The sequence below is a fragment of the Musa acuminata genome, chromosome BXJ2-11, assembly GCF_036884655.1.
Source record: "Musa acuminata AAA Group cultivar baxijiao chromosome BXJ2-11, Cavendish_Baxijiao_AAA, whole genome shotgun sequence".
Classification (NCBI taxonomy): Eukaryota; Viridiplantae; Streptophyta; class Magnoliopsida; order Zingiberales; family Musaceae; genus Musa; species Musa acuminata.
Genome location: NC_088348.1, coordinates 27,777,111 through 27,803,192, shown reverse-complemented (window position 1 = coordinate 27,803,192; position 26,082 = coordinate 27,777,111). Strand labels below are relative to the sequence as shown.

The following is a 26,082-nucleotide window of genomic DNA, read 5'->3' as shown; positions in this document are numbered from 1 at the left end:
CCCGAACCCTCGTCCTCGTTTGTCTCTACCTTCGGCCTTAGTAGTCTACGCATGTGATCTTTGATCACCTCAATGTGTGTTCGTCATTTTCATCATTCTTGTTGTGTCTTTGGCAAAGGAGGTTACAGGCAAAGGCGAGACGTGTGGGATTTCGATGATGCAGGGTTAGTCATTAGCTAGCAGGGGTTATCAACCAACGAACAACTCTCGATGGTCATCTTCGTCCTCTTTGGTCATTGCGAATATGATGAGCGAAGAGTTGGAGAATGCATGGAGGTCGCTAGTGTGTAGGTTCCCAATAAAATAGGGTTGGTTTTCATTGACCCTTTTCAATCATCACGGATATGACGAGAGATACCAAAGATAAAGGCAGAGATAAGGGGAAAAAAATATTTTCCTGAAGATGGAAAGCTCATATATATATATATATATATATATATATATATATATGTGAACGAATCAAAATAAGGCCGGTCCGGTCCCTTTAGATTGCACAGTAATTATAATTATAAGCGTTAAAAAAAATATTATTATTAAACCGACTACTTTCGGGTTCCGAATCTCTTGCCTGCTCTCCTCTCTCCCGTCTGGGGCGAACATCCACGAAAGCCTTCCTCCCGTCGTCGTCAATGGCTTCTGATGGCTTCGCCGACAAGAACGCCGTGTTCAGAAAGGTCAAATCCAAGCCCGATAACAAGGTAACCCGCTCAAGATGCGTTGCTGTTACTTTCTTGTGTTTCGTTCCTTGATTTTGGATCGACTTCCTCGTGTCCCTCTGCTGGAATCGATTGGGTCGCTGGGATCTCCAGCGAGGGCCTTCAGATCTGATTATTTCTCGCCCGTGGATCTCTTTTCCTTTGCAGATGTGCTTCGATTGCAACGCGAAGAACCCGACGTGGGCGTCGGTGACTTACGGGATCTTTCTATGCCTCGATTGCTCTGCCGTTCACCGCAGCCTTGGTGTGCACATCAGCTTCGTAAGGTATCAGAATGTTATGCTCGTTGCTTTTGCTAAATCTAAGAAATAGGGCAGTTGCTTTTTTTTTTTTTAAAAGGTTTTAGGAGTTTGAAAACTTGTATCGATATCTAAATGCATAAAATGTTTTGTGGGATGTTATTGTCGATCTATTTCTTTTTATATGTTCTTGAAATTATGTAATCCACTTTGGTTGGATCAACTTCAAATGATACACACGGAGGATGCCTGCAGGGGACAATGAATATCCACTTGCTTTTGCTTTTAAGATAGTAGATCTGTAATGTAAGTTGCATTAGATATTTCCTCGCAGTCCTGCTTCATTTGAAGGCTAATTTTCTAGTTCATTTCCTGATCCATCTGTATAATGATGTTTAAAGTTTTTAGGAGAAGTAATTGATTGTGTTTTAATTGTCTTTGTTTTTTATCCTTTTTTGGGACCTGAAAATTTTTCAACTTGATATTCATCAGTAATAGAGTCTATTGGATTGCATGATGAGCTAACTTTACAGTTTAACCTGTGTTTGCCTGTTAAATATTCTAAACGCGGTGTCTATGTGGAGAATATATTGTCAGAAAACCCCTTTTTTTGTGTTTTTTATTGAGATGATGGAAATTGATTTGCCCATTTGGAGCTAGTGCTAAAACTCTAGTTGGTTGTGACCAAGTTATAACACTTGAAGATTTGTTCACGCGCTTTGACACAGTTGATTTAAAAATAATAGTTGTTATGGAACTTCTATTCCTACACTGATTAAGTTCATAAATTGTTTCAGAACCTTATTGGCTGACAGTAGAATTCTTCCAAAGTAAAATGGATAGAAGTACATCATATGAGAAAGACCTTATATGATTTTTCATATAGAAAAGCTGTTTTATTTTAAACTTATATGAATGTGGATTTGCAATTTGATACACCGGATCGAAGATGAGGTTGAAGTTTGGCTCTTGAGACTTCAGGGATGGCTAACTTTGATTTACAGAATTAAAATGAACTGGTAGTTCTCTTGTTAGCAAGTTGGTGTGTCTTAAACAAATTTCAAGTTGACCTTAGTTTATTACAAGAATACTATTTCGCATCTTCTAATAATGGAAAGTGCTGCATAATCCGTATATTTGTGATATGCAGATCAGAAGGATCAAATGAGATGGAAATCTTGCTGTAGTAACTACAAGGGCTGATCGTACTAATATTGTTCTTTAATTTCTACCTGAAGATTTCCATGACATGTTAGCATTACTTACATGCTTATTTATCGGATGTCCAACATGTTCAATGTCTTTAAGCATTTTATTTAGATCCTGATGGCTTCTTCTGGAGGTGCTTGCATGAGTCACTGTTAAATGTTTTATTTGATGATGTCTAGGTCTACAAATTTAGACTCTTGGACTCCTGAGCAGCTGAAAATGATGGTGTTTGGAGGCAACAACCGCGCACAAGTTTTCTTTAAGCAGCATGGATGGACAGATGGTGGCAAGATTGAGGCCAAATATACATCTAGGGCAGCAGAATTGTATAGGCAGTTACTTACCAAAGAGGTTGCTAAGAGCTCTGCTGAGGATACTGGATTACCTGCATCACCTGTTGCAGCATCCCATTCACCACAAGCATTGAATGGACTTCATGAACTCAAGCCTGCAGATACACCCGATGATAATCCAAATGTGGCATATGAGACTGAAACTACCCGATCCCCTAAAGCTCCAGTTCGTTCTGCATTTATAAGTTCTGTTAAGAAACCGATTTATACAAAGAAGTCTGCAAGCAAGACTGGGGGGCTTGGTGTCAGGAAGCTCACGACAAAGGTAAATTTATGCCTCTGCAAGTTAGCAGATCAATAGGTTTTGTGAAGCATTATTCCTGCCATTTTTTGTTGGACTTGTTTGTCTTTGCTTAATTTCAGATTTTTATCAAGTATTTTATTCTTTTGATGTTCTGCATATTCTATGGTAAATGGTTCTATGGTGTGTGTATATGTGCATATATATATATGAATTGTACAAGTTATGTATTTGAATATGAATTATCAGAATAGAACACTTTCACTATAACCTTTCTTTTTTTGGCTGAATCTGCTGTCTTCACATTAACTGTTAATTTCTTTGCAGCCAAATGAAAGTCTTTATGACCAAAAGCCTGAAGAACCAGCACCCGTGGCAGTGCCAGCTAATTCTAACGGGACAATTGGTCAGTCATTTCCTTCTCGATTTGAGTATATGGAGGATACACCTTCCGTCGAGGGCACTGGTGGCTTTGAAGTGATCAATCATGTTGCTCCACCGAAGTCTTCAAGCTTTTTTCAAGACTTTGGAATGGATGGTGGATTTCAGAAAAAAACAAGCTCCATTTCTTCAAAAGTACAGGTAATACTGTTTTGTTACCATTTTCTGTCAATTTGGTTGAATGATGTCCCTCTTTCTTTCTCTAATGGAGACTTTCTGATTTTTTTTAAAAAAAAATAACTATGTGCCTGATGGATTCATATCTAGACATTGATCAAGTCAAAAGTAACCTTTTTGATGTCGTGGAAGTTATGAATTTTTTCTACCCTGTCAAAGCATCATACTGTGTCCTTGATTAGATGATAAATTATACCATAGAATCTTATTACTACCATAGTGTGAAAGTGGTTGAGAGAAATGTCATTTGTTGAAGGCAACACAGGTAATGGGCAGGTTTGTTTTGGCATTTGATATAAGGGCCTACAATAGTGAGAGGTCCATTGTGGTTATTTTAGCAGAGGCTATGAACAGATGACACTTAATTTAGAAGACAGAAAATTGTCAGCACAATTCTTAAATGCAAAAAAGTGATGATATGCTTGTACAAATCTTACAATTTTCTTATAATTTGTTTTTTTGTACTTTTGATTACCAGGTACAAGAAGGTAATGAAGCAAGACAGAAATTTTCAAATGCAAAATCAATATCATCAGCCCAATTCTTTGGTGATCAGAACAGAGCTAGTGAGGCCCAAATATCGTTGGAAAAATACACGGTATGTGCTTTTTCCACCATCATATTATATTTGTTGAATCAAGGAGATTTGTGAGCCTTGATAGCAGGATCGTAGAAATGTGATGTTACTAGATTTACGTAGTTGGTCGACTCTGCTAGCAACCAATGCCTTCCAGGCTCTGGAAGTGAGGAGAATACTCCAAAATAAATGTACTGACATGGTTATTGGCCTGGGAGAGACATTTATCAGTTGCTTTTCAGTTTAGGTGCCTTCTATTTTGTGATTATTATTTTTGAGACTCCTTATTCTCATTGGAGCTTCAGCAAAACTTTGTTGCATCAGTTGCTGGTATTTCCTCATGATCTCCTATGATATGGATATTCCGAACCACTAATAAAAATTTGATTTGGTTAAAACCTAATTGGTACCATGTTGGAGTTTGATAACCTTTTGAGTGTTCACGATGGCTTATACCACCTTTTATGTAGGGGTCAACATCCATTTCAAGCGCCGATCTCTTTGGTCGTGAAAATGATTCGGGACTTGACCTGACTGCTGCAGACCTAATCAACAGAATCTCCTTCCAGGTACTTTCTATACTGTAGGAAAACCTGCTCGGCTAGCATTTACATTGTCAATACCTCATCTAAATATCTCTCCACGTACATTCCTCTACCAGATTTCTGCAGGAGGGTGTGTGTGTGTGTGTGACATTTTTTTTAGTCTTTTGTCGAGGTACTCAATAACATGTGCTTTGCTTCTCTAGGCATCACAAGATATATCATCGCTGAAGAACATAGCGGGGGAGACTGGGAAGAAGTTGTCGTCTTTAGCCTCCGGTCTTATCAATGACTTCCAGGCCAGAATGCTTTGAGTACACTGCCTAAGGTCACATTCGTATACATGGTCAACAGCTAGCTGATCGATAAACAGCTTCTTATCTTCTCTAGAAATTGCTTGTCCGACGTCAAAAGCTTTAATTTATCTTCCTTTTGTTTTTTGTTTTTAATTCCTTTTGAGTTGTATTAATCAACCTCAGTAGTTGCTTTGCGCTGCCGACTCAGGCGATGCAGTTGGAGCTACGTAACCATACTAGTAACTGTCTTCCTCAAAAGTTTATATTGCTCTTCTATATTTCCCGATGCATCGGTGACACAAACCATAACAGAGACGTGTCGAGTGTTGGCTTCTACCGCCGACGCCTCCTCTATTTGTTGGTCGTGATATAGATGCTCAAACGGAGACGGGAGGAGGGAAAAGAGGAAGAAGACTCGTCATGATGCGCGCTGTATGTACGAGCAGTGGAACCTACTCTCCTCCCCTTGTCGAGCTCTAACACGACCACAAATCCGCTGGTGCTTCTGCGACCTCTGGAACTAGCAGGATCTAGTCCATCGAGACCGAACGCCGTAAGATGGTCCGTTCCCTATTCTTCCACATCTTTTTTTTATCACTATTATTGAATCCGTCTCTCGTCAGTCAGTGGATCGGATCTTAGTTGGATCTGATGCCCATGTCGTTTTTCTCGTTGTCCAACCAAATTATCTAACATCTTTTCATCGTTTACCAATGGGACCCAGGCTTGATTGACCATTGCCTAACCTAACGATTCGAAGGAACTATCTCCGGTCCCAACTTTTGACCCACCCACCCACCCCCCAATCTGCTTTAGCCGTTCGATGGGATGAGAGATTCGGCATTGCGTTGCTCCGGTAATATCCTTAGAATGTAAAACATTGATGTCCTCACAAGATCCAAGGAAGGGCCGCGACAGACGGTTTCCTCGGTAAAGACAAAGAAGCGGACAGTCACCACCTCCTTTCTCTGCACATGGGGGAACTGCCCCCGATCCTCCTCCTTGGGCCGCCACACCCATCTTCATCACCATCCTCAAAGGCAAAGTCAGAAGAAAAACGGCAGAACAAGACACGGATCTTTCTCCCTGTCCAAACGCCTACTGCCGCTACCACACCGCTTGTTCTCTGTTCATCTTCTTCTGCGGCCCCCAGGTGGGAAGCGTGCTTGTGCTTGTTGTGCTTGTCAAGGTCATCACCAACACCAGGTTCTCCAAAACCTGGCCCCACCCCCCACACCACAAAATTCTTGTGCGGTGGAAGAATTAGTCTCCACAGTAGCCCCACCATTGCTAACCTCTTCCATGGCATTAGCTCGCTCCAAGGTTTCATGAGCTATGCATGATCCATCTCCAACATGTAGAAGCAGCAAAGTGATGAGAACCTCCACGATTTAAATGTTCCTCCTATCCTTCTTTATAGATGAAATTATTCTGGTGGATGAATGGTGGTCTCTTCTTGGCGTGACCTCATCTTCTTTATTTTCTCTGGAAGGTCCATGCACTGGAAATTTTGGCATCAACCCGTAAGGGAGAGAGGGGTGGGTTGAGTGGATCATGGAGCGATGATTTGCGGTTAGATTGTCCTTTTTATGGTGGTGGCCAAGTTAGGCTCAGATACCCTCCCTCACCACAAAAGGATGGGGGAAAAAGGAAAGGGCATGGTTGTTGTGGGATATCCACAAAGAGCATGGTTGTTGTGGCCAAGTTTGGTTTGCTAATGCAATCAATCATATAAAATTATAATTAAATATCCTCATCCTCGTCATCTTTTTTTCTTGCTGTCATAATAATTAAGTGCTTTGCGAACTCAAAATGCGATCCACACAATTAAAGAAAGATCCACTAATCTCTGTTCATTATGTTGGGAAGTTCTAATATTATCTATCATATGCGAAATATGATTGATCATTGAAAGTATTTGAGTCTAGAAATCTTAAATCTAAACCGTAACGAGTAATGCACAGTATGTAAAACCATTTCATTTCATTTCTTCTTTGTCGAGAGAAGAATGAGATAACTAATTTCTTTTTCAATCTTAGAAAATTGATACAAATAGTAATATGAAAAAGGAATAAGAGAGTATTTTAATTGTTGATTAGAAAGAATATATGATGTAAATAAATCCTACGATAACGATTGTTCACATTAATATATCAAAGATATTTCTCCCACATCGATCGGAGAGAAGGGTCGACTGATCTCAGCCAACGAAGGATATATGTAGTTCGACCCTTAATACTTCGATAGGGTCGACCGATCTCATCCTCTAATCAAATATCATGGTATCATAACTTTGGCCACTAAGAAAATGCGGTGTAAGGAACAGGCCTTTTGATTCCAGATCTGTACATGGCATCCTAGTGATTAGTCCCCAAATCCATGCCCTAATCGAGTAAGAAAAAGGTATGAAGAAGTCGATCAAAGGAGAGGTTGAATCGACCAGCATTGGCAGGAAGAAAAAAGGGGTCTTAATCTAATGGGAATGTGACGGAAGACGGACTTGTCGCTTGTGATCAACTCGGCAGAGAGAGAGAGAGAGAGTGGATAAGAACGGACAATAGCTCTCGCGTGTCTACAAAAGACCTCACGCCCTCTCCCCCTCCCCTAGTTCTCATATGCCTGCCTTGTTGCTCCTTCGTTTCTCTGCTCCACTGCAAGCTTGAGAACGATCGAAATGGTGATCGACCAGGAATCCCCCAACAAAGAGCTCGATCTCAAGAATAGACGAGTATGTTGTCGATTCTCTTTAGTGCCAAAGATGCTTCCTTTCTCCTTCTACTTCTGATAAGCGGTTGTCTTTTGCTGTGGGTTGTCGATGGGTATCGGTCCGATCAGGGAGGAGGAGGAGGGCTGGAGGATGACAGCCGGTGCCCCCGCTGGCTGCGCCCGCTGCTGTCGACGAGGTTCTTCATCCAATGCAATCTCCACGCGGACTCCAACAAGACCGAATGCAATAGGTACTGCCTCGACTGCACCAACGGCGCCCTCTGCTCGCTCTGCCTCGCCCATCACCACGGCCACCGCACCACCCAGGTCCGTTCCTTCTCCTGCCATCAGAATGGCGGCTTATTTGCGGATTCGATCCGATGGGTTGCTACTCTGTTCCTTCTTACCGGTGAAGGTGGCACCTTTCCGCAGTGGTTCTTCCGCTCAAAATGCTATCTTGTATTACCGACGATCAATCGCTACTGCTAATCTTTCTCTACCTGACGAGAGAAACCGGCGGCTTTGATTGCCCGTCTGATGACCGGTGATTCGGTGATGCAGATACGGCGATCGTCCTACCACGACGTGATTCGCGTTTCCGAGATCCAGAAGGTGTTGGACATCACCGGCGTGCAGACGTACATCATCAACAGCGCCCGCGTGGTGTTCCTGAACGAGCGTCCCCAGCCGAGGCCCGGCAAGGGAGTCACCAACACCTGCGAGGTCTGCGAGCGGAGCCTCCTCGACTCCTTCCGCTTCTGCTCCCTCGGCTGCAAGGTCCATCCTCTCTCTCTCTCCATCGGATTACCTATCCCTCGGCCTCCATCATGGAGTATTGCGACTAACTGTTTGTCGGAACGGTTCCTTCAGATAGCCGGCACAGCCAACGATCACAGCAAGAAGAAGTCAATGAAGCAGAAAGCAATGGCGGCGGCGGCACCTTCGGACTCGGAAGAGTCGTACGCTAGCAGCCGCGGGAGCGAGAAGAGCAACGTGAGTCAGGGCTTCACCCCATCCACCCCGCCGCCGGCCGGCACCCGGAGCGCCAAAAGGAGGAAGGGCATTCCCCACAGGGCCCCCTTTGGTAGCCTCCTGTTGGAATTCTAGGTCGCGCTCATCACCACTAGCTATAGTGTCATCGCTACCGAGTCAACCACTCCTATCTACCAACACAGCAAGCCTCATGATAGCAGCTGAGGATCACCCGTTCTCCTGGAGGTCGGCCTACCTTATGCTCACGCAGACGGTATTCCTTACTAGTGGCAAGTCGTTCATGTACTACTACTTTCCGGTGACTGTGTCATTTTACGATATGATGGATGATGATGCATGGGAGGGTACTCCTTGTCCCAAAGTTTTGTGATGATATATATAGTTCGTGTACAAAGGATAGGAATGTGTACTAAAATTACTCGAAGTTGAGCAGAGCAAACGTGCATATGACCGCGACGATGTGGAGAATTCTATGCTGTGATAGGAAATGTTGTGGATGAGGGTATTGGATTTGACGACAAGCAGAATAACTTGCTGTGCTCGTGGCGTCGTCCCGTGACTCTCCCGTGGACATGTCCGCCATTGCCATCCCCGCCTCCGAGAGGGGTTGCGTGTATCTGCCGCGGCGGGTGCACGTGGCGACGTCGCATCGGACGCTTCTCGCGTGAGGACCCATCGCCACTCGTTGATGTGGTTCTCTCTGCCCACCGGTCCGCCGCCCCCCAAGTGGACTTCTTGATTGGGCGGTCCCGCCGTGACCGACCCCCTTGCGATCGAGCAGTCGACGGCTTGCTCGGAAATGATGTCACACGTTCACAGTGTAAAGATTCTCGTTTTCCATCACGTTGCTTCCATGCTTATCACCAACACATAATAATAATATATTCTGATACAGTACATGGATCTCATCACGCATATGAATCCCGCCGGGTGGGGGCCTCCGGAACACTCCCTCCTCCGTCAGCTCCCTCCGACACGAGCTGTCATCGGCTTGCTGGATCAACGCCACAAGGAACACGCTTTCCAGGGAAGTGGAAGCCGGGAGGGCCCGATGCTGTCCTTGTTCTCCTTTTATGTGTGGTAGCACAAAGTCTCCCAACCTACTTTACTGTTTACATCGGCACACGAGGTCTCGTATTGACGCCAAATCATATATAATCATAAGTTCAACTTGCAAGAGCTGCAGAAGCCAATTTGAGGTCGTAAATTACAACACTGAGAAGGCTTGTGGCGGTGGGTGGACAAGTGTTTCCCAGGGAAACGGATCACTGCTCTGCCGACTGCGTTGTGTCGTTCTCCCGATTCGTTCACACCAATTTAGGATGGAGTAGCGAGCATCTTTGCCTGTACCTCTCGTGTGGGCACCACTAGAGTACTTGGTGGGAGGTTGGCAGAGCACCGATGCCCAAATAACCTCGGTGAGGTGACACCATCTCCACTAGCTTCCTCCATGCGACAAGCCACCATGCCTTGCTTCTCCGACTGTCCTCAGCCATGGTCTACCGGGACGAAGGTCCCTGCACACCAGGTGTTTGCTGGTGTCCCCTGGCCCAGCTTTGACATCTTCTGCACACTTCCCAGCCTTACAAGTGCATGATGACAAGGATTCATTTGGATATCCGGCAAATCCAACATAGGAAACCCAGTCGTACACGCTACCTTTGACTCGGACTCCCCTATCAGATGCAGGGGTGGGTTCCATCAATAGCTCGAAAGCGGCCTTCCAACGCCCAATGTTTCTCACCGGAAGGTATATCTAGCCATCCTTTTCCTGCTCGTCAGATATAGCTGCCTGAGTTGTGGACGAAGTCTTGGAATGGGCTTTTAGTCTTTATGCCAAGCTTATATGGAACTACAAGCATCGAATTCACCGGGAGAGTGTGTTCGTACCAGCTTGGAATGGGCTTTTACTCTTGTATTAAGCTTTTATGGAACTACGGGCATCGAATTCATGGGAGAGTGTGTTCATGCCAGCTTTCAAACCATAAACTCCATTCATTCCGATTAGAAAATTATTTTTGATTAATCATATATTATTACCATGTAACACCCAAAAAATAAGAGAAGGTAATTTTTTTTTTTATCATTTATGATGAGAAAGATAATAAAAAATTTTCTTCATATTATTTACGATCATGTATAAAAGTTTATCTTTGACAAAGAGAAAATAAAACTTCTTTTGACTATTCTTGTCTACACTTATGAGTTGCTAACGTGAACGCCAGAGAGATTATATCAAAAAATCTCTTTCAACCTCGATCTTTATATAAGTGACACCTAAGGAGTTTGAAGTTTCCACCTTAGATATACCTCAAACAATCCTACGCATATGGGTTTAAACCATGTCGGGTTAATTAAGACGTTAACGATATTTTTTTCTCCTAATATTTTTGATGCTAGAATAAAGGTCCAATTTTGTAGGAATGAATGCCCAAGGGAGGAGGCTCCGCCTCCAATCTATAACCCAAGGGCGACGTTGGACGTGGATGCATCAACCTCCACACAAGCGTCGATACAATATTTGCATCTATTCAATAACCCAAGGGCGACGTTGAGTCACCTACTCATACCCACTGAGGTATTCCTGAACTTCACCCAACAAGTATAAATGCTAATGAGTATGATACAAGTTGTAGCTTCACTCTTGCCCCAGTTAACCTAATAGGCAACATCATTGCCTCAACTATAGTCAACAATTCAATCGACACTAGCATCAACACCCATTGAGATTCTCCCACCCGACGCAATACCAATATCTTAAGATCACACGAGGCCCTCGAGCCACCGGTCGAGCAAATACCTTGTTCCCCAACTACGGAATTCAATAAGCCCCTATACCACCATCTTGTTCCACATGAATCCTAAACTTAATCGTTATATTCGACAAATGATTCCTTGAGAATTCAACTATGATAAATAAATCAATGTTTAGAAGAATTACGATGAGATTCCAATAATCTATAGTGGAAGGGTCGATCAACCCCACCTCAAGTTGGTCATTATTCACCAACAACATCTAGGAGGAGCCAATCCTGATCAATTTTTGTCTTCCATCATTAGAAGCCTTCGACGGTAATACTAACTTGCTCGAGCATATCATTGCTTTCTGCACTCAAATGTCATTATATGGTATTTCTGATGCCTTAATGTGATATGCCTTCCTATCTATATTAAAAGGCTTGGCATGAGAATGGTACACCCATCTGAATTCGCTCTATATCAATTTCTTTATTCAGCTCACTAGCGAATTTGAGTTTTATTTTCTTGAGAATATATACTCGAAATCATCGACGACAATGCTTCTTGGACTTAGATATGGGAAGGAGGAGACGCTCTCGGATTTCATCACTCAATTCACCTACTAGATCCGAGGCATGTAAGATGTACACACATCACTTATCATACAGACCTTCATGGTGAGACTTAAGCCATATTGTCTTTTTTGATCATTGGTAGAGAGGCCATTGATAATGATACCCAAAGTACTCCAATGAGCCAATCAATACATCGTGACTAAGGTAATAGTCTCAGATAAACACAAAGAGATATGTAAAAGGTCGAGATGGATTAGCTATAATTTTCGGCAATCCCATGGCTACCACAAAACAAAGAAATGACAAACCCGAATTGCCTTGCTCGAGGCTCGAGTTAACCCCCTTGAATATGATCGAAACTAAACTCTTTTTACATATAAAAGAGATAAGACTCTTAAAAACCCTCAATCGATAATGACTCCGTTAGAAAAGAGAGATAGATCCAAGTGCTATCACTTCCATCGAGATTATGGCCATGACATGAAAGGTTTTCATGACTTAAAATAACAGATTAAAGGAACTCGTTCGTTAGAGACACCTCAAGCAATTCATTCGAAGGCATCAAGAATCTTCACCTTGACCTTAGAGATTGATAGAAAGACATATTGACATCAAAATTAATGAACCCACCTTAAGAGGAGATAACTCCTCGAGTCGTAAAGCTTATGCTTGAGCTACCATTGAAAAGTGCTCACAAACGAGAGGTGATTCTGAAATAATCTTCAAAGAGGAAGAGATATATTAGCTTGATCCGAACCATGATGATGCCTTAGTCACCTCTATAAGGATGATCAACACTCGAGTGAAGAGAGTCATGATAAATACAGGTAGCTTTACTGATATCCTCTATTTTGATGCTTTCTAAAAGCACAGGATCTTGATTAATAACTCACCTCACTCCTATGACTTCTTCACTGATGGAGTTCATTCGTGACTCGCACTCGATCTCTCCTCTTAAGACTATGAATCTACACGTCACGTTTGTGGATGAGTCGTGCTCCAAAATGGTGATGATCAAATTTATGATGGTCGATATCCTGTTGACATACAACATAATTATAGGATGACCAACATTGAATAGGCTGAGGGTGACAGTGTCAACCTACCATATGGTGATGAAGTTCCTAATGAGAGTCAATATTATAGAGCTATGATATAACCCGAATGAGTCATGCTAGTGCTACCTTACGACGATCTCCCTACTGAAGAAGGCACAATCTAAGATATCACCTATGGACCCTTAAAATTTCACCAAATCCCTCGTACACACGAAGTCGATGGAATCATTGATTGAGGCACCCCTAAACAAAACCCATCTCGATTAAGTTGTCAAAGTCGAGATGACACTTCATGAAGAGAAATGAGTGTAACTTATCAATTTTTTTTAGAAAAACATCAAGGTGTTCAGATAGTCACTAAAAGATATGTCGAGATTCAACCTAGATATAGTCCAACATCACCTAAATATTTCTTCCAAAGCACGACCAATGAAACAAAAGCATCATAAGTTTGCTCTAGACCGCCAACAGACAATCAATGAGGAGATTGATAAGCTGTTAAGAGTAGGGTTTATCATCAAAGTGCAGCACCCATGATGGCTCGCCAATGTTGTATTCATTAAAAAGTCTAATGATAGTTAAAGAATGTGTGTTGATTATATCGACCTCAACAAAGCATGCCTGAAGGACAATTGTCCTCTTCCTCATATTGATCATTTAGTTGATGTAATATTGAGTCATGAGCTCTTTGAATGTATTCTCAAGATATAACCAAATAAGGATTGCATTAGAGGTTCAAGAACGCACTTACCAAGGCACATATTGTTACCAAGTCATGTCATTCAGGTTGAAAAATGTAGAGGCAACATAACAAAGGATAATGAACAAGATGTTCAGGCAACAAATTTGGAGGAACGATTGAATCACATTTGACAGATTTAGCTGACACATTTTGAGTTCTAAAGAAGTTCAACATGCTCCTCAATCCCACCAAATACGCTTTCGGAGTCAACTCAGGAAAGTTCCTTGGATTCATTATTCATCGAAGGAGAATTAATGCTAACCCCAAGAAAGTTTGGAGGAATGATTGACTCACATTTGATAGATTTAGCTAACACATTTAGAGTTCTAAAGAAGTTCAACATGCTCCTCAATCCCACCAAGTACACTTTCGGAGTCAACTCAGGAAAGTTCCTTGGATTCATTATTCATCGAATAAAAATTGATGCTAACCCCAAAGTTTGAGCCATACTGAAAATGCACCTACCTCGATCGATAAAGGAAGTTTAACAATTAATTAGATGAATAGTAGCATTCCACCGATTCCTATCCCAATTAAGTGATAAGTGCCTACCTTTCTTTTGGGCATTAAAAAACCCAAAAAGCTTCATACATATCAAGAAGTGTCACGAGGCTTTTAAAAAATTGAAGAACCATCTCGCAGGGTTACCGTAACTCTCCTCTTATACCTTGGATGAAACTTGAAGTCTCCACCTCATTGCCATGGACTCAACTATCATCTCGATATTAGTTTAGGATAACTCGAGAGTTTACAAGTCTATCTACTATGTCAGTCGTATCTTATGTGAGCTCAAAGAATGATATCTCCTTATCGAGAGGCTTGCATTTGCACTAATACTAGCGATAAGGAAGCTCTGCCCTTATTTTCATGCTCACGTTGTATAAGTAATCACGACCAACCACTCAGATATGTTCTTTCTTAGTTTGATGCATTAGGATGACTACTAAGATAGTCGAACTAAATGAGTTTGACATCCGATATGTACTAAGGAGGTCGATAGTCACACCCCTTCAGCATAGACGCTATTTGTGAATGGCTTTGCCATCTTAGAGAGAGGTAATGTCAAACTTATCCTGAAGGGCCTAAATAAGCATGTATATGAACGAGTCATCCGATTCAAATTCAAGATCTCCAACACTGAAATAGAATAGGAAGCACTCATCTCAGGGCTCTAACTCACCCGGGAGCTTCAAGTCCATGACTTGACAGTGTTCAACGACATAATTAATCGTGAATCAAGTAGAAGGGAGCTAAGGCTCGAGATGTGACCATAGCAAAATACCTCGTCGAGATACAAAATTTGGCTCATAGCTTCTCTCGACTCAATATATTATAGGTTTCTCATAAAAAAAACACACTCAAGCTGATGCACTTGCCAAACTAGCATTCTCTCGGGCTCCAAGGGATGGTTGGCCTTTGGTCGAGACACTACCAACCCAAACTATTAATAAGCATGACATATCGATGGTTGAGGGGAGCTAAGCTTGATAAACAAGATCCTATACTATAAAAGAGATGGACACTCTTGACCAAAGGAAGATTGGCCTTTGGTCGAGACACTATTAACCCAAACCATTAAGAAGCATGACATATCTATGTTCAGGTGGGAGCTGAGCTTGATAGATAAGATCCTATGCTATAAAAGAGATGAGATACTCTTGATTGATCCCGTAGTGGCCCGAAAAATTAAGTATCATCAAGCATGATATTATATAATTAACAAATGCATATATTATAAGTCTTTTACCCAACCACTTCTCAGATATTTGACACCCTAAGAAGCCGAGAAGGTTCTCATCGAGGTGCATGAATGTATTTGTGGGGAGCATATTGGTGGATGGATCCTGGCCTTCAAAGTACTTCAATAAGGGTTCTATTGGTTGACGTTGCATAAAGATGCAATAACCTATACTTAAAAATGCCATAGATGTGAAAAGTTTGCTAGGATTCAATTAGGGTTTAGTATGATAACTCATCCTTAAACTAATGGTTTTATCAAGGTCACCAATCGAGTCATTCTTAAGAGGTTAAAGAAGTAGATTGTCGGGGCTAAGGGTATATAGGTGGATAAACCACCAAGCATCCTACGGGTGCTAATCATAGGTGCCCTCCAAGTCAATCATATGAGTGATGACACGTGTGACTTGACACGTAGTTTTTTTTATTTATTTATTATTATTTAATATTTTATTATTTTATATTACTTATTGTTTGAATATATTATGATATTCATGTATCTATGCAATAGGAATCAGATCGTGATGAGATCACGATAATGAGATTGATTCTACTTTAAACACATATCCTAAATAATTCCGGTCATATGTTACTCGAGAGAGACATCGAGATAACCGAACAGACTAGTATACTGTGTACCTATCTGTATAATGGATGTAGTTGGTCTCATATTGTGGGGACACTAGGGATGCAGTACAAGTGCTTATTGGGGAATGAGTTCACTGATTTATCCGCTTATAGAATGCTAGATGGTTGATGATGCATTATTGTCAGACAGTGATTCCGTAGTTCTAGTGGTATATCTGGTCCTTAGACTTAAGACATAAAGGATGTCATGTATGAGTACTCCACTCTTTAATACCAAACTTATAGGGTCTAGAGGTTCCAGATCTAGCACAGCCGACTATCGAGAGTGGTAGCCATACATTCTCGATGTTGATAGAGGACTATTAAGTGTTCATAGAGGATCATTCATTCTCGGTGTCATGAGAGGAATATCTTATGTATTCATGCTTAGATAAATTTCTGGTCAGGGTCATTCGGATTGAGAGAAAAAAATTCTCCGGGAGAATCCGATTAGAGCAAGACTCGAGCAAAAATCATATAGGTCTGATAGCACCATGCCTGATATATGATTTTTAAGATATTAGATGGATTAGGGACTATAGGTATACGGTAACTGAGGATAGACAAGTCCAATGGATTGAATTACCTTGTATCGTATGAGAACTGTGGTATAATGGCCTAGTACATCCGCAATCGATGAGTCGAGTAAATTATTATGGAGATAATAATTCACTAAGTTAAAAGGAGTTCTAATAGGTATGACTCATGACCAGCTCGATATTGGCCTAAAGGATCACACACATATGGTAGGTGTTGCGATGAGTAGAGGTTCAGATATATGAGATTTTCACCGGAGCCCCTATCTTATTGGATATCCAATAAGCCATGAATTATTGAATCATGTGGATGAGATCTAATAAGAGCCAATAAGAGATTATTGGATACTAATCTAAGAGGCTTGGGTAGTTGTATAGAGATCCAATACCCAATAGGGTAGGATCCATTAGGGTTAAGTTGACAAGGAACTTCTATAAATAGGAGGGAACCAATGGTTCATAAGCTACAACTTTTTGAGTTACTTCTCCTATTCTCCTCCCCTTCTCATCCTTAGATAGCAGGCTTGGAGTTTTGAAGAGCATCGTCGCAGCCCTACTGTGTCGATCACCACTAGAGAAGAGGACACTTGACCTCCTTCACCCTCTCCCAGAGATCTACAGGGATTTAAGGATATACGATCTTCCTAATTAACACAATCTTTCATATATGTAGTTTTAAGTTTCACGGTTTTTACATACTAATCTTCGCATGACGATGAACACATATTTGAGAAATTATAGATTTTATTTTTTAATGTTCTTCCGCTGCGTATGTGATGTCGCTCTTAGATTTCCCTATAGTGAGCCTCCTAGACAACACCTAAAACCATTTTGGGAGAATTATCATTCAGCTGAGCCTTTAGTTCTAAGATTATCTTGTCACTTAAGATAGTCTTTCCAACACTTTAGGTCAAAAGCTTTAATAAGAAAACTTTTGAAGAAAGACTTTACGTTGGGTTTGACCTAATCAATGAATCCTAAGCATAAGCATATCTAAAAGTATTGAAATATAAAAAGGCAGTAACCAAATTATATAACTAAAATATTTTTTCTCGAAAAGTTAGATTAAGGAACTTGGTGCTTTGAAAAATTGAGGCTAGCAACCCGATTAGCTCTTGGGGAAATCTGATGCCAAACTTGAAAGGGTCATATCAAATAACCGAGGTTCTCTGAAATGGAATGTATCATCTCGGCAAAAAAGAAGGTGCAACGCTACTAAGAATGTGACATATTATGAACTTAAAAAAAAATTATTCTTAAGGCTGCTTTCGAGATTAGGTCAGGGATAACTTTATCCTAAAGAATAGGCATCGATCTATAAAGCCCAAGACATTAGTGATAGAGTGTATCTTTAAGATACAATCATTGTAAATTAAGAAAAAGAAATTTTATTACTTAAGAAAAATTATATCAATTTAATTGGGCTGTTAGGACTCTAACTTGGAGAGTCCTAATTGAGAGGGACATTCATGTAAAACTGTTAGGACTCTAGCTAGGAGAGTCCTAATTGAGAGGGGCATTCATGTAGGAGGTGTTTTCTTAGAGAAGAATTAGGAGTTGTAAGGCAAAAGGAGTCTTGACTAGGAGTCATATTAGGAGTTGGTTAGAAGTAAGAGTCTTAAGTAGGAGTCCTATTAGGAGTTAGGGTTTAGAAGCCCTATAAATAGCCATGTATTCCTTCTCTTTTCATAAGCAATAGATGAATCTTTTCTGCAGCCTTTGAGCAGCAACTTGGAGGGAGGAACCCCTATAGAGTTCCAAGGAGGCCGATCCCCTAAAGAGATCAACCCCAAGTTTAGAATCTGCAAGGGTTCTAACACCTGGTATCAGAGCAGCGTTCTTGGCATCTCGCTGCCCTTCTACAGCCATCCATCAACCCTCCACAACCGCCCAAAGCAATTCCCATAATTGCTTAAAAGATCATCACCGAATTCCGCCATCATCTCCACCACCGTGGATCATCCTTTGATCTCCCCGTGAATTGCAACAGGTTCTGGTTTCCTACCTTACTGCTGCTGCAATTTAGTTATCCTTATTCGAAAATAAAAAAAAAAATCGTTCTTATATTGCTGCATAAACTTTTCGTCACAAAGTTTTCATCTCTACGACGAAAGATACATTGCAGAATTCCAACCGCATAGCACCATCTGTTTGATCTTGCTACTGTGCTTTTTCTATCGAAATTTCTACAAAATTTTTATGACATCTTTGACACTTCCTAACAGTGGATTTCCCTTTAGTTTCAACAAAAAATTCTCAATATAAACTACTGAACTTTTATGTCCAATCTGCTGCACTTGAATTGCAGAATTCAAGCCGCATAGCACCATCTGTTTGATCTTGCTACTGTGCTTTTTCTATCCAAATTTCTACGAAATTTTTATAACATCTTTGACACTTCCTAACAGTAGATTTCCCTTTGGTTTCATCAAAAAATTCTCAATATAAACTACTGATCTTTTATGTCCAATCTGCTGCACTTGAAAATCTATGTTGCAGAAAATTTCAGCTGCATATCGTTGCCTTAACCCATCTATTTACAATCTTTTTTGAATGAAATTTCTTATACACTTCATATATCATCTTGGCTTCCATCTAAGATTGATCTATTAAGAAATTCATCTCTAAAAACGATTTTATGTTGCTGCAAATTTTCATTGTAGCCCGCTGAAATTTTTCGACGATAATTCTGTAATTGCAACTTGCACCAATTTCCTTGCTATTATACTGCCGAAATTTTCTTGATTAAATTAGATATCCTTGCTGTCATATAAAATGTGATTTTGCTATCAATTCCCTCCTCAATTCTCTCAAGTTTTTGGTGGAAATTACGTCGAGAAACCGTTGTTTCTTCGACGACAATTCTACTCTTACAAGACAGCACATACTTGCTGCAACTTCGACGGATTTCTGTCAAACCTTTGCTACCATCTACCACAGATCCAAAACTTTCATCCACAGCCCTAAAACTCTACCAAACCACACCCTCAAACTGCACCCAAAACAGCCACAAAATAAGCCTAAACCGCAGCCTACATCCACCAATCCACCAACACTTTCGACCATCACTTCTCTCAACCTATACATGCCTTTAACCCAATAGCAAAAGAGAGATCTTAACATCATTGATTTGGGGCCATATACTATGGCATCTAAGGAGGTAATCAATGCTAAATTCGAAGCCTTGGAGGCGCGAATGGAGGATAAGATTCGGACGCTCTTCACCGAACTCAGATTGGGCCGACCACTAAGCCCGAAGAAATCATATCAAGGAGAGAGCTTTGCCCAATCACACCAAGCCCAAAGAGATGACTTCCAAGGGAGGGTAGGCTCTATGACCAACCCCAACTATCCATGCATGAGAGTGGACTTCCCTAGATGGGAAGAAGGAGACCCGATTGGTTGGATCTCGCGCGCGGAGCGATATTTTCGGTACCACAAAACCGCGGATGTATCTATGGTGAAAATTGCAGCTATACATCTTGAAGGGGATGCTATACAGTGGTTTGACTGTTTTGAACATACTTATGGAGTCCTTTCATGGCGTCAATTCAAAGAAGGACTGCTGATTCGCTTCAGACCAACCGATTACGAGAATATTGACGAACAACTAGCAAAGATCCAACAAACCTCCACCATTCAGGAGTACCAAACCAGGTTTGAAAGGTTATCTAATCAAACTCGTGATTGGTCTCAAAAACAGCTATTGAGGACCTTCATTGAGGGCTTGAAGCCGGAGATCCAAGGAGAAGTTAAAGCGCGACAACCGTATACGCTTATGGCAGTCATCTCTTTCGCACGACATCAAGAGGAGCAATTGAACCATGAAGCTCGGAGGACTAGGGTCGCTCCTCAACCAGTAATATTGAAGCCCTCAGCCCCCCCTACTGTCGACCAAGTCCCTGCACCAAAGAGGTTAACAGGAGAAGAGCTTCGGGAGCGATATACGAAGGGGTTATGTTGGCATTGTGACGAGCCGTGGAGCCGTGAGCATCGCTGTCGTAAAGGGGGACTTCTTATGATTGAACCGATAGAAGAAGAGGTCATTGAACATCCAAAAGAGAGCCTTGAACATGAAGAAGAAGATGCAGAAGAAGAGCCACAACCGACCGAAGTTACGGTACATACACTAGCTGACTACTCAAACCCGCAAACGATGAAAATTGGAGGCCTTCTCAAACAACAACCAATCACTGTTCTCATCGACACGGGCAGTACTACTAACTTCCTAAATAGTAAGCTTGCTGTTCGGATATCATTACCTATCGAGAATCGCTGCAGGTTTGATGTTAAGGTCACCGATGGACGGATTTTGAATTGTGATCATAGGCGCTTGCAGGAGAAACTATTGCTGCAGGACCAAGAGATAATTGCATATTTCTTCCTTCTCCCTCTTAACAATCATGAGGCCATGCTCAGAATTAAATGGTTGACGACATTAGGTGATATTTCTTGGAATTTTATGAAACTAATTATGAAATTTTACAGTAAGGAGAAACAGGTGACATTGCATGGGAAACGTGGGGGCGACATAACAACAATTTGCACACAACAAATGGAGAATGTTTTGCATAAAGCATGCAGCGGCTTTTTGATACAACTTGAGCAGCAAACTAAGGGAGAGCCAACAGAATTTGAAGATCCAAATCTACTTCCTTTGCTTGCTGAATTTTCAAATATATTTGACGAACCGCGCAACCTACCTCTTACCTGTCGGCATGATCATTGTATAATGATTCTTCCAGGCAAATCTTCAGCAAATGCTCAGCCATATCAGTATCCATATCTCCAGAAGGATGAAATAGAAAGGATTATAAAAGAGATGCTCGAAACAGGAGTTATTCGGCCAAGTTGCAACCTCTACTCTTCGCCGGTGCTACTTGTACGCAAGAAGGACGGAACAAGGCGAATATGTGTTGATTACCGAGCTCTCAATGGCATAATCATCAAGGACAAATACTTTATTCCAATAGTAGATGAATTGCTAGATGAAAGGGAGCACAAATCTTCACAAAGCTGGACCTTCGATCCGGGTATCATCAAATACGAGTATGCGAAGAAGACATACCGAAAACCATCTTTTGAACACACAACAACCACTATGAATTTTTGCTTTCTTCAAAAGAAGGTGGAATATCTTGGGCATATCATATCAGAGGAAGGTGTGGCAGTAGACCCCTTCAAAATTGGAGCAATGCAAAACTGGCTGACCCCGAGGAACATAAAATTGCTATATGGCTTTCTGGGTTTAACAGGCTACTACTGCAAGTTCGTGAAAAACTATGGAGAGATTAGTGCACCAGTTACTTCCTTACTGAAAAAAGATGTCTTCCAATGGTCGGACAGAGCCTCCGCTGCCTTCGACAAACTTAAGACAGCCATGACAACGACGCCGGTGCTAACACTACCAGATTTCAACCGACCCTTCATTATTGAGGCCGACGCATCTGGAGTCGGAATTGGAGCCATTCTCATGCAAGATGGTCAACCACTCACATACACTAGCAATGCATTATCTCCCTCCCATCAAAATAAGTCAACATATGATAAGGAGATGCTTGCCATTGTGCGCGCAGCAACGACCCTACTTGATTAGTCGACGATTTCAAATTAAAACCGACCATAAAAGCCTCGAGTACTTTTTGGAGCGAAAGATATCATCCCCTGAGCAGCAAAAATGGGTAACAAAACTTCTTAGATTTGATTATGAAATAACTTACAAAAAGGGGAAAGAGAATGTTCTTGCAGATGCGCTTTCGCAGCTACCCGAGCAAGCTGAAGTTTCGGCCATTTCACTTCCGACCAGCAACTTTCTTAAGGATATTAAGATGGAATGGCAGGAAGATTCAGAGACTAGTAAGATTATAAAAAAATTGGAGGAAGCACCAAGCTCCGTGGCTCATTACAATTGGGACTCAAAAGAATTATACTATAAGGGACGCATTGTGCTTATGATAAATTCTACTTGCATCTTCACGAGTAGATTTTGGACCAAGTTATTCTATATGCAGGGTACTAAATTGAAAAGGAGTATGGCATATCACCCACAAATCGACGGCGAGACAGTTGTAAATAGGTGCTTGGAGACAGCCCAAGGCCACCCACCAAATATGACTACCCAAAGAGAACTCCAGACCCAGCGAAGTGCCATTATTGATCGACGGATCGTGACTCGACGACGACGACCCACTAATGAAGTTCTAATACAGTGGGCGAACCTACCAATAGAAGATGCCACTTGGGAGAACTATGATGACTTGAAGATCAAATTCCCAGAATTCATGAATCATCAGCCTCGAAGACAAGGCTGATTTGAAGAGGGCGGGTCTGTTAGGACTCTAGCTTGGAGAGTCCTAATTGAGAGGGACATTCATGTAAAACTGTTAGGACTCTAGCTAGGAGAGTCATAATTGAGAGGGGCATTCATGTAGGAGGTGTTTTCTTAGAGAAGAATTAGGAGTTGTAAGGGAATAGGAGTCTTGACTAGGAGTCATATTAGGAGTTGGTTAGAAGTAAGAGTCTTAAGTAGGAGTCCTATTAGGAGTTAGGGTTTAGAAGCCCTATAAATAGCCATGTATTCCTTCTCTTTTCATAAGCAATAGATGAATCTTTTCTGCAGCCTTTGAGCAGCAACTTGGAGGGAGGAACCTCTATAGAGTTCCAAGGAGGCCGATCCCCTAAAGAGATCAACCCCAAGTTTAGAATCTGCAAGGGTTCTAACATGGGCCTCTACATTTCTAATAAGACCCCAGCCTATTAAAATAAAAGACTAATGGGGCACACACGTCCAACATAAGACCGAACGAACAAATTGGGAACACTAACCGAGGGCTCTAAAACAAAGGACCAACCCAATAAAAGATGATAACTTAAGTGATTGGATAAGACAATGTGTCAAGACCATCATTAAAGAGCACCTTGGTCACCATCGAGACATTTTGATCCTTAGGGCAATTAGTAAATAGGTCCTTGTTAAACTCCAGCTTAGGATACCTCACCTTAAAATGGGCCAAGGTGATTTCATACCTAAAATGGTATAAGATGATCCATATCCTCCCTAAACCCTTTTTAAACTAGGTAGCTGCTTTGTAATTGATGATTGTTTCCTCCCAATATTTTGGTATTATACATTTCTCAGCCTCCAATGCATCTTTCAGTTCTCAAGCTAGCTCATAGTTGTGAGTCTTTATCTAATTCAACTCCCGAGTAAGTTGTAGCAAATCATCCTCTATAGTTTGGTTATTGCTCTCGACTTTCTTTAGTTGCTTAGCAAAATTGGCATGGTGCAGCTCAGCTTCCTCAAGTTCTTATGCCAACTCACCCCCCCGAGCCTTTGCCTCGACAATAGCAGCAAGAGCTCCATCTTTCTTCAGCCCCTCTGCCTCTTTTTGAAGATTGTCAATTGCAAGAGCCTACTAGTGAATAACAGAAGTGGCATTAAGTATACAGTTGATATGGGTTATTACATCATGGTGGTGCTACAGTTCACAAACAAATAGATGAGTGAAGTGAATCCGAAGGAGTTAGTCATGACTTAACTTACCAACATTTTATTGCGGAAGCAAGTGTTGATCAGAAACTCTGAAGGGGAATGATAAATCTACTTCACCACCATCGGATACAAGAATCCACAATAGTATTGCTCTAAGGCCACACCATCACTCCACACCTTTTGCTCCTCATGTAAACCCTCCCATCTATGGTACTCTTGGGACCTGGTTTAGTAGGTCGATTATTTGAATAACTACGAAGGGTAGGGGCTTACCATGTATAAATTGAACACTTATCTCTATCTATCTTCTCCTTTTTCCAAAGAGGTTCGAGTACTTTGATGACCCTCAAAAGGCTCGATGCTACAAAGGTGGGAGACTCTATATTGGGAACTGCCTCCTCAAGTTTCACACTCCTTAGAGGACAAGGCACCTTCCTCATGATGGTCTTTTGCTTCCTTTTTGGTTTAGTAATGCTAGAATGGTGGTCGGATTGAGTTGGGCTCGGCACCTTAAACGATGGCTCATGAATAGTGGTCAAAGTCGAAGAGGTCATTACTATACTCGAAGTGTTGGGAAACCTTAGGTAGTATCACATACATAGAGAAAATAGAAAACAAAACAGGTTTCTAAAAAGTCCAATATCAAATTTTCGTATAAAGATTAGTATGCAAAAAATCACAAAACCGAGAACTATTCATATCAAGTGAGTTACTTAGGGAGATCGTATATCCCTGAAAAATCTCAGATCCATAGGAGAGGATGAATGAGGTTCAATGTCCTCCTCTCTAACGATGATTCACACGACAAATGGGGTGATGACGCTTCTCAAATCGCAGTATGATTTACCTCTCCATGTGCACCACATGACTGCATTATGAGTAAGAAAGGATCGACCCTTTTTATTGTTCACATGCTCCAAACTATGGCTATCAGCTAAGAGGGAGAGGAGAGGAGAATAGGAGGGGCGGCCAAGAGGAGACTAGTTTTTACCACCTTTTGGTCCTTCATATGTATAGAGGTTCCTAGCACTTAACTCTAATATATTCTACCATATTAGGTTAGTGGATCTCTACCCAATAATCTCTTATTAACTCTTATTAGATCTTATCTATAGAATTCAATGATTTAGAGACTTACTAGATATCTAATATGATAAGTGGTTGACATATATCTCATATTCAAACTTTTACTTATTATAATACTTACCATACTCGTGTGACACTCTAAACACAATACTGAGTTGGTTGTGAGTCGTACCTATCAGAACTTCTTCTTATTCAGTGAATTATTATCTTTATAATAATTCACTTGACTCATCGATTACAAACATATTAGGTCGCTACACCATGGTCCTTAGACGATATAGGGAGATCCAATCCATTAGACCTATATGTCTTTAGTTACTATATATTTATAGTTCTTCATCCATCTAATATCCTAGAGACCGTATATCGAGCATGGTACTATCATGCTCATACGGAATCTACTCGAGTCTTGTACTAATCGGATTCTCCCGAAGAATTTTTCTCTCTCAATTCGAAGAGAGAAAATGTACTCTCCCGGAGAATTTGCACTACTCGCACATTATAAGACTAAATGTACTCGAGATATTTGAGTCGAGAAAACTCGACCCACATAAAGAGAAATCCACCACTATAGAGGCACAAAGTCAAATGCGTTGAGACATATGAGTCAGAAAACCTTGACTCGTGTGATGATAAATCCATTATGGTGGAGGCACGATGTCAAATACGTTTGAGATGCATGAGTTAAGAAAACTCATCCCGCATAAATAAAAATTCACCATGACAGAGGCAAATGTATCCAAGATGCGTGACTCGAGAAAACTCAACTCTGTGTGACGAGAAATCTGACATAGCAAAGGTACAAGGCCAAATGCACCTGAAACATATGTCAAAAAAAATCTAATCAAAGCAAAATAAAATTGCAATGACAAAAGGATAAGGCAAAATGTGTCAGGATAACTTGACCGATGAATCCTGAACACTCACATGTCATATGAACCAAACGTCGTGCTTCGAGCTCATCTCAAAAGAGCCCCAAAACATACCTTCGGAAGGAAGA

At 41.3% G+C, this 26,082-nt stretch overlaps 2 protein-coding genes across 2 annotated transcripts; both read left to right on the top strand.

Annotated features, from left to right (window-relative positions):
* Positions 1–537: 537 nt before the first annotated feature.
* Positions 538–5,069, top strand: LOC135626594 (probable ADP-ribosylation factor GTPase-activating protein AGD8). The gene is made up of 7 exons (XM_065132019.1): positions 538–698; positions 864–982; positions 2,344–2,782; positions 3,086–3,340; positions 3,855–3,974; positions 4,424–4,522; positions 4,702–5,069. Exons 1-7 carry the CDS (start codon positions 630–632, stop codon positions 4,807–4,809), a joined length of 1,209 nt encoding a protein of 402 aa, XP_064988091.1. The 5' UTR covers positions 538–629; the 3' UTR covers positions 4,810–5,069.
* A 2,291-nt stretch (positions 5,070–7,360) lies between these two features.
* LOC135627304 (protein RGF1 INDUCIBLE TRANSCRIPTION FACTOR 1-like) lies at positions 7,361–8,946 on the top strand. The gene is made up of 4 exons (XM_065133350.1): positions 7,361–7,519; positions 7,627–7,824; positions 8,059–8,274; positions 8,368–8,946. Exons 1-4 carry the CDS (start codon positions 7,466–7,468, stop codon positions 8,602–8,604), a joined length of 705 nt encoding a protein of 234 aa, XP_064989422.1. The 5' UTR covers positions 7,361–7,465; the 3' UTR covers positions 8,605–8,946.
* Positions 8,947–26,082: the final 17,136 nt, after the last annotated feature.

Excerpts from the sequence above, each read along its gene's own strand:
- LOC135627304 (XM_065133350.1), top strand. The coding sequence starts at position 7,466 with ATGGTGATCGACCAGGAATCCCCCAACAAAGAGCTCGATCTCAAGAAT. Across the intron at positions 7,520-7,626 it reads TCGATCTCAAGAATAGACGA|GGAGGAGGAGGAGGGCTGGA; the intron begins GTATGTTGTCGA and ends CGGTCCGATCAG. Across the intron at positions 8,275-8,367 it reads TCTGCTCCCTCGGCTGCAAG|ATAGCCGGCACAGCCAACGA; the intron begins GTCCATCCTCTC and ends CGGTTCCTTCAG.
- LOC135626594 (XM_065132019.1), top strand. The coding sequence starts at position 630 with ATGGCTTCTGATGGCTTCGCCGACAAGAACGCCGTGTTCAGAAAGGTC. Across the intron at positions 699-863 it reads AATCCAAGCCCGATAACAAG|ATGTGCTTCGATTGCAACGC; the intron begins GTAACCCGCTCA and ends TTTCCTTTGCAG. Across the intron at positions 2,783-3,085 it reads TCAGGAAGCTCACGACAAAG|CCAAATGAAAGTCTTTATGA; the intron begins GTAAATTTATGC and ends ATTTCTTTGCAG.